Source organism: Magnolia sinica, chromosome 16, assembly GCF_029962835.1.
Source record: "Magnolia sinica isolate HGM2019 chromosome 16, MsV1, whole genome shotgun sequence".
Taxonomy (NCBI): domain Eukaryota; kingdom Viridiplantae; phylum Streptophyta; class Magnoliopsida; order Magnoliales; family Magnoliaceae; genus Magnolia; species Magnolia sinica.
Window position 1 is genome coordinate 30,286,090 of NC_080588.1, and position 19,369 is coordinate 30,305,458.

The following is a 19,369-nucleotide window of genomic DNA, read 5'->3' on the forward strand; positions in this document are numbered from 1 at the left end:
GAAAAAATGGAACTGGTAGCTTTCAGCTTTATATGACTTCTCCTTTCTTCCACACGTCAAACTTTCCATTTGTTCTGTGCAGATAAGAAAACAATATGCAGCTCTCCCTCTGCCATAGATAATATCTGGTCTTGGTTCTCAGTTCTTAATGATAATTTCCATCAATTATTTACTTTCTTTCCTTTATAGATGATAAGTTCATTAATTTTTTTTGAAAGCTAGATGATATGCTAGATGATATGTTCATTAATTAAAGAAACAAAAGAAGAAGAAGAAGAAGAAGTACCATAAGGGGAAGGTTTCTTGATATCAACAGATGATCTTCTAGACACTTGTTTAGTGTAGGTGCATGTGTGTCTGGGCCTATACTGGGCCCCAGGTCCAACGTGTGGGCCTAATGTGTTATGGGCCTTAGTCTCTTTATTTTATGCTTTCTTTATTTGCCCCTTGGTCTTTCTTTAGTTTTTCCTTCATATTAAGGGCATATATGTCATTGTACCTTTTCTCCTCCCATTATAAATAAGATAGAGCTGGGTGTCCTAACTTTATGTGCTTCGCCCTCCCCCCCCCTCTCTCCTCCTCCTCCTCCTCCTCTAACATGTTATTAGAGCCTAAGTGCTCCTAGGGCTCTTCCCTTCTTCTTCTTCTTATTTTCCTTCATTCCTTTCGTATTCTTCTTTTCTTTTTTGATTTCCTCTTTTCTTCTTTTCCCTTCACCCTTGGCGTTTCCCTTGCGTTCCTTTGTAATCTTCTTTTCCTTTTGTTTCCTCTTTTCTTCTTTTCCATTCACTTATTATTATTATTATTATTATTATTATTATTATTATTATTATTATTTTTCTGTTTTGAGAGTTGTGAGGCCTTTTTCTCATTGACTTCTTGTGATTTGTGAGATGAGGGGTGTCTTGTGGTTGGTTTTTTTAGGGTTTGAATAATGTTTTGTTGGATTTGAAGCCTCTTTGATATGAGGTTGAAGCCCGGATGATTTTTCTTTTGTCCGGTTGAAGACGTTGCTGGAAATTCTTATTCAATTCCTTTTTTGAAGAAATTTTCTGAAGCATTTACTATTTTTGGCTGAATGGTTGGAGGTATTACTAGACATTTTGGTTTGACAGATTTGTTAAGTCATTCTTCTCCAAATTTTCAGCATTAGGTTTGCAATAGTAAGGGTTTGTTAGTTATTGTCGTTTGGGCTTCTTCTTCTTCTTCTTCTTTTTTATTTTTATTTTTATTTTTATTTTTATTATTTTTTTATTTTTAAAATCTATTTGTCCAACCGTAAGTCCCTTTGTTTCCTCCTCTCACTATTTTTTTGAGATTATATATGGCCTCTTCGTGGACTCGTAAGGCAGTTGATCTTGTTTGTGACGCCCCGGTCACTGCTTCAATGTGGGCGGGCGCGATATGGGCAGGGCCTGAGGGCTTGGGCGAGCTACTGTTGTCGTTGACTGTAGTGGAACTTGTCCCACATCAGAAGAATCGTCTGGAGTTGTGGTGGTTATATGTGGGGTTTGGCCTTTAATGGTAAGACGCGTTTTAAACCCATGAGCAAGGTGTTCCGTATCGGTATCGGTTGGCGTAACGGCGACCTCCAAAACCGATACGAATACGGGGGCGTAACAGTAATACGGGGGTATAACGGCCCGTAACGGCGCAAATTTTTTTTTTTTTTGCCAAAAAATATGAAAAAATATGGATTAAATCCGGAATACTCTAAGCATTCCAAATATGCATTCATTTATAAATTGGAACATGTTTATGGTGGTGTAACGGTCCACTCTTTGGTGAGAAGTTGCATCGGATTGTCTGATGAATTTATGAACCAGATAACCTGAATTTGACTACAAAATTCATATATTTAATTTTCTAATTATCTACTATTAATGATAGATATATTAGAATGAATATAATATGAAAATATCCTACATTAGGTGTTTGCAATTATTTTTGAGGAATTGCTCGAACATACCTGTGCACGTGACTGTGATTCTTGTCTATAACCTGTCATCCTCAAGTCAAGAATATTTAAAAAAAAATTAGTAGTGTCTGATATACTCCCCTGCAACTTAATTAAGGATTACTTGATTGGTTGTCAGGAGAGCTATTTTAAACACAAGTTCGGCAGTTTCAAGTGTGTGCATGACTGCATGGCTTCTTGCAATAATACTGTTGTGAGCTGTCTGCTGCAAATACTTACCTTAATACGAATATATACTCACAATCACAAGTCACCACCAAAATGAAAATCTGCTTTTTTGTGGTTGCTCGACCTCCACATCATCATTATCGTCACCATCAGGCTGAGGTTGTCCAATAGGTGTAGGTGCTGCATATCCATAATATCCAGTGCCAGAAGGAAATACTAGATTAACGAAGCCAGAAGATGACTGATCTTGACTAGGCAACGACTCTGACCCCGAGTAAGGATATCCACCAGTGCCCGTCGAATAGCCATATTGGTGCCCATACTCAAGCTGTTGAGAATCTTGAGATTGAGAGTGCGTCTGCTGTGATGAGTAACTTGGATTTGGATCTGGGTATCTATAATCATATGGATATTGATCGGGAGGGCTACTCCAACATGAATGTGATGGAACAGGCTCAGTATAACCATCATAATCATAATCCAATTGACCATAAGAATATCCATCACAATAACCAAGACCATGAGCCTGCTGATGTTCCGGACCTCCCGGACCTGGTGCACCACTAGATGTACCCTCCTCCTGCTGGCTGTATCATGACTCGGTACACTCATAAGTCCGACCTTGTGTACCACCTCGTCGATGTTCATCGGCATCGCTATCTCTAGACGGCTGTATAGAGCGCTGAGCAATACCAGAAGTGCCAGCACCAGGGGCAGGGGGGTCATCGTCACCATCATCCGACACGGTCACGCTACCACGGCTCGTACTCTTTTGTTGATCTTGAGCCGTACCCGTACTTGGCATAAACGCTGCCCCTCTTATTGGGTCCAACACATCTGCACGACTCTCTTGTTGCGCTCTACGTATTTCTGGGTCATCAATTTCCAATTCTTCACTATCATCTTCAATTTGCTTTTCCCTTGTTTCCAACCAAGGTAGAAGCGGGTCATCCTCATCATAAATATTGTCCAAGTTTATTGGACAGTAGTCTCCATCATCGACAGCTGTAATGCTCCTATGATGTCGTTGCATTCTTAGTTTTATATTGTAGTGTATGAAGACAAGTCTATCTAATGTTCTAGTCTGTAATCTATTCCTATTCTTTGAATGAATAAGTGCAAAACAACTCTAATTCCTTTCGCAACTAGATGAAGATGTTGTCTGCCTTAAAACTTTTACTGCAATTTTTTGAAGAGCCTTCGTACTTTATCCGAAATTAATCCACCATTCGGCCGGTTGCAACCTAGATACTGCATGTTGTGCAAGAGCATCTCCAAAGCTACCAAGGTGATTTCCAAGTTTATCTAATTCATTCAACGCCTTTATTTGCATATCTAAGTCAGGCTCTAATCTCTTTATCACATTTTTTAGCCCGACATGAACTCCATCATCCTCAACAAATGATTGGGCATATCTATACCTAGGATTTAGATAGTAACCTGCTTCATGAAGATCATGATGGAGTTGTCTTGTCCATCTCCTGTCGATCATCTTCCAATAAGACTTCCAGCTTCTACAATCATGTTGAATTGCTAACTTTGCCTTATCCATGGCATCGTATAGGAAGCCCATGGTAGGTGCTTCGTCAGTTTCAATAAGACGGAGTACCCTCATTAGTGGCTCCATCACCTTTAGGATCGACTTGACCTTCTTCCAATATTTGTTGTCCCGTATGATGTTCGCAACTTCAACCGGTGTCCTTGATGTCTTCTTCCCATATTTTGTGTTGAGCCATTCTTAGGAAGCGAACATCTCACTCAACTCTCCCCTATGCTGGAATAAACTCTCTAATGCTATAAAGTTTGTTGCGAATCTAGTCACCGTAGGCCTCAACAACTCTCGTCCTTTCGTGAACTTTCTCATTATTGCGACTACTTGATTATGTTTATAAATAAACGTCGTCACTTCTCTTGCCCTTTCGACCATTTCCTTAACATGCTTCTTCTTCCCAGTATTTTCCAATATAAGATCAATACAATGGGCAGCACATGGTGACCAAAAAAGATGTTTTCTCTTATCCATCAACATATGTCCTGCAAGCTTATATGTTGCTTCATTATCTATCACAATCTGCACTATATTCTCCTCTCCAATTTCATCCACAACTTTATCCATTAGTCCATTAATATAAGTAGAATTTTTCGTTGCCTCTGAGGCATCAATTGACTTGTGGTATATAGTTCCTAAGTGGCAGTACACCATGAAGTTGATCATGCTGCGTCTAGTTGGGCCAGTCCAACCATCACACATGATCGTGCATCCTCTGGCTTGCCATATAGGTTTAAAGGTAGCCACGTATGCTTTCACATCCGCATACTCTGCATCTTTCCATTTCCCCCTAATCTCCTTAGCTGTGGGAGCTTTTATTCCTTCACCTGCTTCTGCTGCTGCATCAATTACCACCTGCCAATATTGAGAATTGGCTGCGTTAAGAGGTATGTTGGCATGTATAAATAACTTTGCTATTGCTCTACCTAATTTCTCAACGGAAGTTCTACTCCACATTTATTTTATCTTCTTTTGTTTAATTGATTCTTTCCTAAACAGGATTGGATCAATAGAGGGTTTCCTAGGCTCATTTACTTCTTCATCCAAACGTATAGGAGCATCATGTAAAGATGTCTGTCGTCAGCTCCCAAACACACGTCGTAACCCACCAAACCTACCCCCCCCCCAGCAGAAGTAGTTGCACTCTCACTCCCACTCCCACTGCGCCCCCCAGTAGAAGCAGTTGCACTCTCACTCCCACTCTCACTGCGCCCCTCCTGTATCACGCACTGATCCATGCGTGCCAAACATGGGGCGACGTTCTTCCTCTTCATGAGCTAGACGCAAGCTCTCTCTCCTAGCTATAGTTACTTCTCGATCTGAATCTTCGTCAGAATCAATAATATCTTCATCACGAACGCCCATATATTCAGGACCAAACACCTCTTGTCGAGCTGCATCCAAAATATCATCTTTCTTCTTTTGTATAGCAACACGTTTACCCTTCGAATCATCCAGACTAGCTTGCATCAAAAGCATTATCTTTTTCGGTACTCTACTACATGGCGCAACTTGACCCTTTCAATGTGCCAAATGTTGTTTGAGACGGGTAATTCCTCCAGTCACTAGTCTATCACAATACTTGCACTTCATTTGGTACCTAGTATCACCAACCCTCTCACAATGTTGCCATCCAATATCCTCATTTGTTGTTGGCCAGACCCAGACATTTCTTTAGGTTTAGGTAGATACTAGATAATTAGATATGATTATGAGTGTATGACCTATGTTAATAAAGATGATTTTATGATGTAACTAAACCCTAAGAAGCTCCAAGGCAAAACCTGTCCAATATAAGTAAATAAAAACATAAAGTCACTAATTCGAAAACAGAAAAAAAAATCTAAAATGGCACCCTAAATCTGTAAAATACACAGTAACATGTTCTACTATGATTAACACATCACATGGCATGATTAAATTGGCAAAACAATCATTAAAAAATGATTTTTCGAATTTAAAAAAAAAGCGCATAATTAATGCGTAAATAGAAAAAAATATAAAAAAATATAAAATGACACCCCAGATCTGTAAAATGCATATTAACATGTTCTTCTATGATTAACACATCACATGGCATGATTAAAACAGCAAAACAATCATTAAAAAATGATTTTTCGAATTAAAAAAAAAAGGGGCCATAATTAATGCGTAAATAGAAAAAAATATAAAAATAATATAAAATGGCACCCCAAATCTGTAAAATGCACATTAACATGTTCAACTATGATTAACATATCACATGACATGATTAAAACAACAAAACATGTTAAAAAAAGTATAAATACCTTTTTTGACGAATTTCTGAAAAATGGCCCACCGAGCTTTGATTCAAGAAAATCCGTAATAAAATGTGTTTTTATCTCAAATATCAAGCCAAGATTGGTCGAAAATAGTAGTAGAAGGATCGAGTGAGAGTTTGGAAGCAAATGGTTTCAAAAAAAGTGAAAAATGGAGCTTAAAAAGGCAAAACAAATGTGACCGTTATCTGACCGTTACAGGTCAGTAACGGCCGTTATGCCCGTAACGGCCGATACGGGTACAAAAAATGGAAACGGCCGATACAGCCCCGTATTGCGTAACGGGTACCACCGTTACCGATATGTATCGGCCGTTACGGCCGATACGTATCCGATTTGGGATACCTTGCCCATGAGCTTCGGCAAAGCGGACAATATCTTATTGTTGGGGCCGGGCTGTTACAAATGGCTTCTCTGCCCTTGGTGGGGGATAATGTGACGCACCGGTCACTGCTTCAATGTGGGCGGGGCTGGATGCCTTGGCAAGATACCGCGCTGGGCGAGCTACTGTTGCAGTTGATTATAGCGTAACTTGTCCCACATTGGAAGAGTTGTCCGAAGTAATGGTGGTTATATCTGTGGTTCGGACCTTCCTTGTACAAGGCCTTTTGGGGCAACCCGAGAACAAAACTGTGCTGGTCTAGTGGGACCCAGAGCGGACAATATCGTACAGTGTTAGTCGGGCCGTTACACTGTTAACTCTAAGATGGAACGATTGGTTGTTTATCCTGAAAATCTTAGTTTACAGATTACCACACAAATTTAAGTCCAACAATCACCTTCAATGGACGAAAGTCATTGAGATATTTATTGGAGGAAAATAAAAGTTGGGGTATATAGATAACAATATCTCAAAATCTAATTGTCTACCCTTCATATGAAGATTGGAAATCAATTAACTTGCTTGTCATGTCTTGGCTTCTGAATTCAATGGAACTAGAAGTTAAGGAATGCCTTTTTTTTGTGGTCTCCTGCTCGTGAGATCTTGCGAAGTATCAATGAATCGTATCCAGATCAAAATAATGTGACTCAGATTTATAATATTTATTATCACAGAATCTCAACTGTCTAATCCTTCATATGGAGATTGGAAATCAAATAACTTGCTTGTCATATCCTGGCTTTTGAATTCGATGGAACTAGAAGTTAGTGAATGCCTTTGTTGTCTACTGCTCGTGAGATCTTACAAACTATCAATGAACTGTATGTAGATCAGAATAATGTAGCTGGGATTTGTAATATTTATTAGGAGATTGGAAATTTGTGGCAGGGGGAGTGATCAGTGTCTGACCATTATGCTAAGATGCGTATTCTGTGGTAGGAATTATCCTTTTTGGATGATCACCATTTTATGTGTTCCACAGATGCAGATGTATATAAAAAGAACATTGAGATTTTTTGAGTTATGGCAGGCCTTAATACGAAGTGTGAACTAGTGGTCACCCAGATTCTCGGTTCGCCCTTTTTACCACCACCTATAACATGTATATACTATTGTTGCGTGATGAGAAGCGTCAACTGCTATGGGATCGACTGATGTTGAAAAATCTGTTCTAGTTCAGGTTTTCAAAACTTTGGTAATGCTAATGCTAGTTGTGGTAGAGGGTCAGGAAGAGGAGGGCGTGATGGTGGCTATGGCATCAATCGGTTGTGTACTCAGTGTGGTAGACATGGGCATATTATGGATTATTGTTGGGTTCTTCACGGTAGATCTCCAGGTCGAGCTCTAACTTTGCAGCTTTAGATGGTAGAGAATCTCAGTCGATTGCTGGGGACATGATTCCTTACTCAGCTTCACCTATGGTTTCATCGGTTGGTGATGTTGTTCATCTCTCAAAATCTAAGTATGATGCTTTATTACGAGGTGCCACGTAGAATTAGGCCTCCTCATCTACTTCCTTAGCTCATTTAGGTAATATATCCACTGCTCTTCATAATACATCAACGTCAAGCCCTTTTTGGGGGCTACCAATCATATGATAGGTAATCTGGTTCTTTTTCTTCATTTATTTCCAATTCAAGTTTAGGATGTGTGAAATTGGCAAATGGTACTCTTAACTCCTATTGAGGGGTAAGGGTACTATATTTGTTTCCCCATCTTTTTCCTTGTCATCTGTTTTGGTGCCTAACATTATGTCTAATTTGTTATCAGTTGGTAAGGTAACCAAGGACTTGAATCGTAGGGTGACCTTTTATTACGATCATTGTGTTTTCTAGGATCTGAAGACGAAGTTGTGTGGTGGTGGACATGAGAAGGATGGCTTATACTTTTCTTGTTTAAATACTTTAAGTGTCTTAGTAGTTAGTATCTAGAAGGAAGAACTTTATCTCTGGCATTGTAGGTTTAGTCATCCATCATGTCTAGTGGTGCAATCTTTATTGCTAGTGTCAGTTGAGTCTAATAATGTTAAAAATTTAAAGTGTGAGGCATGTGTTTTAACCAAACACCATAAGTCTGTTTATCCACCTATGACGAAATGTTCTGGTAGAATTTTTTCTTCAGTTCATTCGAATGTTTGGGGGTCCAATTTTTATTGTTTCTGATGGACTTGAATAGTTTGTCTCATTTATTGACGATCATCTCATATGACATTGATTTATTTGATGAAATCTAGAGATGAGGTTAACTATATTTTCAAAGTGTTTTATAGTTAGGTTAAAAATCAATTTAATGTGAGCATTGGTACTCTTTGTACATATAATGCAAAAGAATACCTTTCCCATACAATGATATCTTTTCTTCGGGAGCGTGGTATTAACTCTCAAAGCACATATGCATATACCCCACAACAAAATGGTGTGGCCGAAAGGAAGAATAAACATACTTTAGAAGTCACTTGAGCTATTTTTGTAAAAATGTTTGTTCCTAAATCTTTTTGGTCAGATGTTGTTCTTATAGCTTGCTATCTGATTAATCATATTCCCGCTAAAGTTCTTGTTAGAAAGTCTCTCATTCAATATTTTTCGGACCTTTATCCAATCTTTGGCATTCCTCTGCGTGTCTTTGGGTTTGTATGTTTTGTTTATAACATTGATCCTCTTACAAATAGATTATCGATCTGGGATATTTGGGGTCACAAAAGGGGTATAAATGTCTTGATCCTCTTACTAAAAGCATTATGTCTATATAAATGTTAAATTTATGGAATATGCTCTATACTTTTCTACTAGAAAGGGGGAGACATTCTATGGTTCTTCCTGTTGCTATTCTTGAGGCTGATCATATAGTGCCTGAGTTTTTTAAACCCGACATTGCTAGGAATAAGGTTGCTACTAATTCCACCAAGTCAAACTTGAAAGCATATGAACAAAGGAATGTTCGTAAACTTATTATATCTCAAGACACCATGAAGCGTGCTCCTTCAGCTACATGCAGTGTTTTAAATATCGACGATATCGGTCAATATATCCCACAATATATGTTGTATCCCACCTGTGCGATATGAAACACACAAGTAGTGGTATATATCCCACATGTTTGATCCGATGAGCATTGTCAATTTTCGATCCTTTTTTTCTTCTTTTTTTTTTTCTTTTTTTCTTTTTTTTTTTCTTTTTTTTGCTTCTGTAAATCATGTTAATTGTTAAATCAATGTCAAATTGTTACAAATTCATGATTTTTCAAAACATGAAAAATCATGGATTGGGAGCATTTCAAGATTTGGAGGAGATGAGCTGAGTTGCAGAAAATTGAAAAAAATAAAAAATTTCTAATTTCTCGCAAATTGGTTGTAATCTTTGTGTCCAAGCATAAAATCAAACATGTATGTAACCTGAGTTTATAACTTGACCTAGTGATTCTTCTTTTGCTTTTGAATGTATTGCTTGTGTTTCCACACGTCTTCTTACATTTATAAATTATATGAATAAACTTTGAATATACTTGCATTAATTCAGTTAGGCAGTGTTCACAACCCTAAGTGTAGGGTCACAATGTAGTAATAATCTCGGTAAGACCGAGGTCGAATCCACAGGGACTGAAACTTGTACGTTTCTGAAATTAACTATAAGTATAACTAGAAGAAGATGTGAAACTAATTCTGAAGTATTTGAGAGAGTAATTGTGAATAGAGTAATTAAAACTAAGAATTTAAAGGTGGGAACTAGGGTGCCAAGGATCCACTTGTAGTGATCAGGGAGCCCTCTTACTTGATTCAACACAATTGGAATTGGAGTCCTATCCTATCCAATTAGAAGATATATCGACAAAACCAAATCTGAACTTTCATTGATCTAATTCTCAAAGGAGGAGAATTGTGATACTTGGAAGGGATTCCATCACCAAACCATTTCCATGGAACGATGGCTGACAACAGGATTTACCAATCCCACAATCTCAAAGTAAGGAAAAGAAGATACTCAAAGATATTGCAGATCTACTATAATTTAAGTCCCATAAATCATTAAAAACTGAAAGTATTCCTTTAAAATCAAATTAGAATCAAAGAAGGTTCAACATAAACATGAATTAAAGCAAGAGAAACATCCCATCACGCTACAAGCTTCACCGCTTAGCCCTAGCCAAGAGGTTTAGCCAACTATAGACATGATTGGACCAAAGTCTCTTAAGAAAAACATGAAAACAAACGAGGAACAAGAAGAAAAACTCTTGGCGACGGCTTCTCCACCCTTTTGCTCCACTCCTTAAGCCCTAAAAGATGCCTAGGAACATCCTAAGGAGTCTTATTTATAGTTGTGGAACTCCAAATTTCGCACCTAGTTGGAAAACTCCAAAAACCGCCTCAAATTTACGCAATTTGCTAAAATAGACTTCACTCTGCGCAATTTCCCAAAATAGACTTCACTCTGCGCAATTTCACAAAATGACCCAGAGTTTCAGAATATGTTTTTTCAGGACGATTTCAGGATTCCTTTTCTTCACTGCAAATCTTTGATTCTCTTCATTCCTCACTTGGTTTTCTTGGATCTTTGGCATGTGAATTCTTCAATCTTGGTCTCCTAAGATCCATCCCTTGCCTTGGTGATTCTTGAGCATCAAATCCATGCTTTTAGCACCCTTTTCAATCCAAGCTCTTAAATTCACCTTCCAACACAAACATGAGTAAAATATAACATTAAGCATTATCATGTTCATAAAACTAAGATATAAATGGGGGATAATATGCAATATTTACCCTCAACAGGCATCGTATAGATTAGGACCCCAAACAAAGTAAACCTATTATGTGCTTTTGTTTTTTTGTAATGTTTTGGTTTATAAGTGTGTATTGATGTCTTTTTTTAACAATCACTGAAGTTTCATTGAAAAATTCAACCAATTTCCTAATGTTTCTCCATGTTTCCAACAACAACGATACATTATGCGATATAACCGATATATCCCATCCGATAACCGATATCTATCCGTATCCCATGGGTGCAATACGTAAAGCGATACCAATATTTCAAACATTGGCTATAGGTGATGATATTGTTCTTACTCGATTGTCTATTTATATTGATCCTTATTTAGAACCCGCCTCAGATTTACCTCTTGCTATTAGAAAAGCAAAGAGACAATGTACCTCTTGCTGTTATATTTGTTTCTTATCATTCCTTGTCCCCTCAACATCAGTCCTTTATTTCGGCTATTGAGTGTTCTTCTTCCACTATTCTTAAAATCCTAAGGAGGCTCTTATTTCTCCTCTGTGGCGCCGGGCTATGGAAGAGGAGATGGCAGCTCTTGAAAAGAATCATACATGGGAGAGGATCGAGTTACCAGCCGGGAAAACTCTTGTATATTATCGTTGGGTATGTGTTCTCAAGTACAAATGTACAATCCCAATAGAAGTATAGCTCACCATGAAGCTCGCTTTGTAGCTAAAATACACAAGTATTTGGTGAGGATTATTCTGAGACCTTTGTTTCCGTTGTCAAGATGGACTATGTACGGGTTTTATTTCTCTTGTTGCGAATTTGAATTGGCCCTTGCATCAATTGGATGTTAAGAATGCTTTTTTTGAATGATGATTTGACTAAGGATATCCATATGCTTCATCCTGGATTTGCTTGAAAGAGGAAAGAGAGTAAGTTATGTTGTCTGAAGAAGGCGATATATGGGTTGAAGCAGGCTTCTTGCTCTTGGTTTGAAACATTTGCTGGGGCCTCCATTAGTATTGGTTTCACTCGTATCCATTTTGATCATTTTACGTTTGTCAAGCGGCATGCGGAGGGGACTATTATTGTGAATGTGTATTTGGATGATATTCTTGTTACTAGTAAAGATGTTAATGGCATATCGGATCTGAAATACTTTCTTGAAATTGAAGTCTCTCAGTTCAAGAAGGGTATAGTTTTTTCTTTATGGAAATACGCTCTCGATTTATTGACTTCAACTGGAAATCTTTGTGTCAAACGTGTTGATTCTCCATTAGAAGTTAATAAGTAGTTCAAGGCAGATGATGAGGAACTTCTTGATAATCCTTTGAAGATTGATATATTTGACGATTACTCGATCAGATTTGTTTCATTTAGTGAGTTTGGTTGTTAAGTTCATGCATTTTTCCTATTCTCATCATCTTGAAGTTGTTCGTCGCATCTTGTGCTCCATCAAATCATTCCTGGGGTATGATAAAAACCTAAAAAACATGTATCTATGTAATGGCCCGATACTGGGTCATCACGACCTTTACAGGGGGCGTAATGGGCTGCTACGAGTAGAGTTGGGCACGAACCAACTCGACTCACCTAACTCGACTCGTCCGACTCGTTCGGACCCAACTTGACCCGAACTGAATGGGTGAGTCGGTCCGAACCAAGTAGGCTTCGCCCAATTCAAACTCAAACCGAGTCGAGTTCGAGTTACCCATTAACTCGATCCGACTCGACGCAAAACTCGATCCGTCAGACTCGATCCGATCCAAAACCCGACTTGACTCGGGTTATTGGGTATGGTGTGTGTGTGTGTCTAACCTAATTCCTAATCCTCTCTACCTTACCCGCCACACGCCCCGATCCGAAAAACCCAACGCCTTCTCGTCTGGCACCCATCGGCCATCCCATCCAGTTCGGCAGGCGGCAGCAACTCTCCGACCTTCCTCCTCCTCCTCTCTCTCTCTCTCTCTCTCTCTCTCTCTCTCTCTCGTCCGGCAAGCGGTAACCAACGGCCCATTAGGTGCGGTTTTTTCTTTTAAAGTTTTTATTATATATATATTTTTTAATTTTTATTTTTAATGTTAAGAGGATGGACAACACACAAGAAATGGTGGAGATGGAAGGAAGCAGGTTGCGTGCTGTGAGGTCCACCATGATTTATGTATTTAGCCCCTCTGTCCATCCACTTTCAGGACCTGATCCAAATCGGTGCCAACTCGATCTGACTCAGTATTTCTGACCGGGTCAGACTCGATTCGGATTAGCCTAGCCCAGACCAGGACTCGGATTGAGTCAGGCATGCTAGACTCGGTACCGAGTCGGATTGAGTTCGGGTCAAGCAATTTTCAAAACTGGATTGAGCCGAGTTGGACCTAACTCGGTCCGACTCGACTCGATGCCCACCTCTAGCTACGAGGGCCCTAACGGTTGTTGCGGGTCATTTTTTCCATTACAACCTCGTAACTTGTAATAACTGTCATCATTATTTTTATGTAATAGTCTTTACGGTTCCATAGCAGCTGTTACGACATATCATGATTCACATAGCTTCTAATCTAAATTTTCATGAGCGCATGAAACATACTGAAGCCGATTGTCACTTTATTCGTGAGAAGGTTGCTATATGTGTTGTTTTCATTCTGTTTGTTCTGTCTTCTAAGCTCTTAGTGTATATCTTCACAAAAGGCTCTTATAGTAGAAGTTGGACAACATGTTTTTGGCTAGCTGGGCATGATTGATATCTATGCCTCAGCTCGAGGGGAAGTGTAGGTGTATATGCAGTGATCAAGTTGTCGATATCGCTATAAGTTTCACTGGCCAGAGATAAAGAAACAATATCGTTATCGCCGATAACTGGAAATGCAGGGGAAATGGGGGGAAACATGGGGAAAACAATGGATTTTTTCAATGAAACTTTAGGAGATGCCTAAATATACATATTTAGGAATAAAAAAATTGCAAAAAGAATACATACATAATAAGTTTTCATTTAAAGGGGGCCTAAAAGCATGTATTGCCATAAGAAATCACTCCAATGGTTAAGCATTCCTATGTCTATTTGCGTTGCATGTAAAAATAATCCCATGCTCTCCTAGTTGAATTGAGACCATTGGGCAACCTAAGCAATGACATGTGTCATGCATGTGTAGTTGTGTATATATTTATTTATTCATGTGGCATGATTTTTTTATATTTTTATATTTTTATATTTTTATCATGCATCAACTTTTTCACTATTACTTTTTGAGGTTTTCTTCCATTGCTTACGAGAAATGAAGATGGTTTCTTGCACATCTGTAGCAGCTCCACTATGCGTGCTATTGTTTAGGATAGTTGGAAGTTGGAACTGGGGAATGGAGATCAATTGATTCACCTATATAGGTCATATCCAAAAAATTGCCAAGTATTGAACCATTTTATCCTTTGCCTGAAACGTACAGGACAATTTCAGAATAGTTGATGAGAAAAAACAAGAGCAACAGTTAACTGGGTAGTGGGTACATATCATAATGATTGGATGGCGAGGATTGTCCAATCACCATCATATGGTTTGGTACATGGCCACCATATCAACAGTTCTGATGATCCTTGATGATTACAGTTGAGATTCTAGAGATTTAAAAGAAGCGCTCTCTAGCATTGCGTGCAAGCAACTGATACTAATCTCTTATCTCTCTCTCTCTCTCTCTCTCTCTCTCTCTCTCTCTCTCTGTTTTTTTTTTTTTTTTTTGTTTTTTTTTGTTTTTTGTTTGTTTTTTTTTTTTTTTTTTTTTTTTTGTTTTGTTTTTTGTTTTTTTGTGTTTTTAGCTTTCCACCATTCAGTTCTTTCCTGTCAATCTTTCATTCTTCTTTGCATGAGTTCCATTATCATCCCCTTCTATCTTTTTCCTCCTTTTTGCATTATTGACATATGTAAATCTGGTGCATGCCTTGTTAATTGTTATTTCCTATAAATGCTTTGTTTGATATTAATTTATTACATATTACTTTCTTTTTGCTGATAAATCCTTTTGTTTCTATTTTTTTCCCTTGATTGTTATATACAGTCCCCCCTTGCCTGTTCTCTCATAGCTTCTGATTCTACAACTTCCTTTGGAAATGATATTCAAAGGCCTGGAGGCTTTATCCAGTTTTCTAGAGGATATACAGTTATTGATTTAATACCCTAACAAGTTGAATATGCATGGTCATCAGTTTGCTGACAATGAAGACCTCCAGACTGAGTGGAAGGCAGCAAAAAGGAGCAACAAGATGAAGGTCGTGTCATTTTTAAAAGAGAAAACAGGATATACTGTCAGTCCTGATGCAATGTTCGATGTGCAGGTTGTTCTCCAACCTACTAAAGCTTTAGCTTCCAATATAATCTCTGGAATTATTTATTTATTTTCGAATGGTTCTAGCACTGATTTTTAAGAAGTCGATCTGAAAGTTTCCAAAGTTGCAGATTGTATGCAACTCTAAAAGTTTCAGTTTTCAAAAGAATCTCTGTTTGTTTTTCAGGTAAAGCGCATCCATGAATACAAACGCCAATTGTTGAATATCCTGGGAATTGTTTATCGCTATAAAAAGTTGAAAGAAATGAGTGCTGAAGAAAGGAAAGTCATGTTTGTTCCTCGAGTTTGTATATTTGGAGGAAAAGCATTTGCTACTTATGTACAGGCAAAGAGGATAGTGAAATTCATTACTGATGTTGGAGCTACAATAAATCATGATCCTGACATAGGAGACCTATTGAAGGTATCAACACATTATATTACTGATGAGCTTTTAAAGGTTCTCAATGTCTTTTCTACTGCAGGTGTTAAACTGTTTGAACAAAACTGTGTATCAAGGGGACTTCATTTTTCAGGTGTCCATGCTGACACCTGTCAATCTGATCTTACAATGAAATCTTGATTTATTTTTCTTATAATCATATATTATTTATACACTAATCACATATTCTTCTTATAATTATGTCTATAATGATTTATTTGGAATATTTTGCACCTTACAAGTACATATTAAATTATTACATATCTTCCACTATTATTGTTTAACTGTATGGATGTGTTAGCATGTGATGTAGGGTAGATGCAAATTTTCAAGGAAGAAGAAGAAGAAGAAGATAATATTAAATGCATCGGGGGGATAGATTAATTGAAAACACATGTACCCATGTTAAATCAATCCTTACATGATTTCCAGCCTTGCTTGATTTATGGGCCAGTGCATGTTAAGATCATGGTCCATGTGTTGAACAATTTGGTTCTTACACCAGCTTTTAGGGTCTGTGCAAGCTGTGTATCTATACAACACATGGTTCCCTAAAGGAAGAGGGAGGCAGTTCCTAATTTAATGCCTGCTATTAGAAACACTTTTTTCCGATATCTACTGACACCTGAGACGCCTTTGCTCTAGATATCATCATACCATCCAAACATAGACTGTTAAATAAGTCCCATAGAGCCTCTATTAATTAATGAAATTCCAACCAAAGACTAGGACCTTTATTTCCTTAAAAATCTCCAACACAACTTACAATACCCTAAAAGAATCATGCCTTAAATACTTAAATGAATTCCTTCTTTTCTGCTGACTCCACCACTCTTTAGTTCAGGAGTTCAGATATTGGAACAATTTTTAGCTCTATTTTAATCATACAACATATGTGTGGGGCCCATTTGCCAATATCATCAACAGCACATGGCTTGTGGGTCCTGTTAGGCTTCTTGTGTACATGAATAGGCTGTTGGGAACCACATGAATGGGTTAGAGAATCCATATCTTGGTTCTTGGGACCCACATCCTCATTGTTTTCAATCAATGGCTCTTCCTTGCACTAGTTTTTTTTTTTTTTTTCCAAGCTCGGCTATTCTAGCATGGGGGGTGAGCGGTTGGTTTTTCCACCTTTGTTACCTCCGGTGGCTAACCTCAGGTTTGCTGGAAACAGAGACTGTGGCTTGCGAGGTTAAGCTTCACTTACACCTAACCACTAAGTGGCTTGCCCAAGTTACAAGATTTCCTTCGCCTTGACCGTCCACGTAGTGAGCCATTTAAGGCAGCTAAGGAAGTACTTCACAAAGTCCCCCAGCTAGCAGTTTAAGGTCGACTATTCTAGCATGGATATTTCTTGCTATTCCAAAAATATTATGGGTTTCTTTTTGTTCAGAGTAGTTTAATAGGGTCTTGCCTTGATGAAGGAGCTCCTTCAGAAATTGCAGTTCATCTATTGCAACCTCACTAGTTGCATCAGTGCCTCAAATGCCTGCATTTTCTGAACATTATATTTTGATATTTTGAGTTGTTTTTCAATTATACTTTCTTAAACATTTTATAATTCGTTGATTTTTGCATTTATGTTGTTTGAGCTTCAGCTCTTGAAATATTTATCTCCATTCTGAGGTTTAAAATCTCAAAATGCTACTTGGACTGAACGATGGCTCAATATGAGTCAATGTGAGCTAAATTGAGTCTTGGATTTGGATATTGAATAAAATTGATACCCTAGTTTAACAGGGTGGGGTTGACTTGGTATCTCGAGGATCAGTTCTGGTTTCTGAAGGATGTTCCATTCTTTCATTTCCTGTGAGGAACATAGATGTTGGTTCTAGGCATGCCATTCAAGAAAACTGATAATAGTTAAAATATATTTATCTGTAATATCCAAAATAGGTATGTGAGGAGATGTTGATGATGGTCTAGCTAGAAGCCCGAAAGTGTTTCGTCCTTGTTCTGTAGGTTGTAATCCAATTTTTAATGTGATATTTCTATGGTGCAGAGTTTTTTTAATCATCGCCATCATCATCATGATCACCATCATAGCCTAATCTGTTTTGTTCGGGAATGACTTTTAAGAATCCTATTTCCCAATAATTCCTATCAAAGTCTCTAAGGCCCTAGCCTTGTCCAGGCTATTTGGAGTCGACCAAGTGCTTTAAATGTGTTTCCAAATTGTTGTGGGCTTGTGATTATGATTCATGGGTGATAGTTAAATTATTTTGCTCCTTTTTTTTTTTTTCAGGTTGTTTTTGTTCCGGATTACAATGTCAGTGTTGCAGAACTACTCATTCCTGCCAGTGAATTATCTCAGCATATCAGGTATATGAGGGTACTCTCTTTCTTTGCATTATGTAACATATGATTTCAAGCTCTAGTTCACTGATGCAACCAAGAGTGGGTCACAATCACATTGGGTGATTGTTGGGTCCATCAAGTGGTCTCTATGCATGATAAACATGAGTCCATCAAGAGGTCCATGGAAGACGACTAATCGTCAATTGTTAAGGTTTTAGTAGGGTTTTTTATTTTTCCTTTTGTTTTTGCATAATTTAACATATGATTTCAAACTCTATTTCTTTGATACAACCAAGAGTGGGTCACAATCAGATTGGGTGATTGTTGGGACCATCAAGTGGTGTCTACGTATGATAAACATGAGTCCAAGTGGTCTATGGAAGACGACTAATCGTCAATTATTAAGGTTTTTTTGTTTGTTTGTTTGTTGTTGTTGTTGTTGTTGTTGCTGTTTTTTTTTTTTTTTTTGGGAATGTTAACAATTTTTTTTTTTTTAATTTTTTAATTTTTTAATTTTTATTTTTATTTTTCCGCTTTTGTTTTTGGGAATGGTAACAATAATTTTACTAGAAGCCAATCAAAAGAGGGCTTGATGCCCAATACAATACAGTATAGGATAATGAGAAGTCGTTTAGGACCAATGACCCAAGACTCCAACCCAACAGGTAAAGAGCTCATTCCTAGTGCAACCATAAAAGCGTTAAAACCCAGCACCCATTCAATCACATCCCCTACCCTCCCATGGAAACTGCTCTTGGCAAATCTGATCCGTTATCTAGAGTTCTGCTATTTTGTTCTTTCAAATATACAGCCCCAGTAAAATAGAAGTTCCATAGGATTTTGATGTAGGATGAAATTTTCTATTCTAAAGTGATGTTAAAAATCAGAATTTCAGATTATATGAGCAATAAACCATAAATTTCAGCAATCTCATATCAATCCAAAACAGTAAGCGAGTGCACAATATGTAGGATCCTAGGCTAATACATACTCAGAATGTGAACGGTTAACATACTCAAGCAATCGGTCCCAATAGGATTAAGAAACCCCCAAATTAACATAGGGATAGACTAATCAAGGGAAATCACTTGCATCCAAAGGGGATTGAGGGGATTTTTGGTTTATGGAAGAAAAAGGAAATTTAGGATTATGAAAGAAGGGGAAAACTTTGAACTAGGGTTTTGTGAAGGAGTTGTGATGGGATGGAGAGGAAGCAAAGGGGAT

General features: G+C 37.9%; 1 protein-coding gene across 2 annotated transcripts in view; it reads left to right on the forward strand.

Annotated features, from left to right (window-relative positions):
- Nucleotides 1-19,369, forward strand: part of LOC131229045 (alpha-1,4 glucan phosphorylase L isozyme, chloroplastic/amyloplastic) — a 92,255-nt gene that overhangs the window by 21,507 nt on the left and 51,379 nt on the right. Inside the window, exons 10-12 of one of the 2 annotated variants that reach the window (XM_058224906.1) lie at nt 15,284-15,412; nt 15,590-15,826; nt 18,093-18,169. In XM_058224906.1, coding sequence (XP_058080889.1) covers nt 15,284-15,412; nt 15,590-15,826; nt 18,093-18,169 — 443 coding nt within the window. The remainder of the gene's footprint in view (nt 1-15,283; nt 15,413-15,589; nt 15,827-18,092; nt 18,170-19,369) is intronic. The other variant, XR_009163143.1, reaches the window with a different exon arrangement.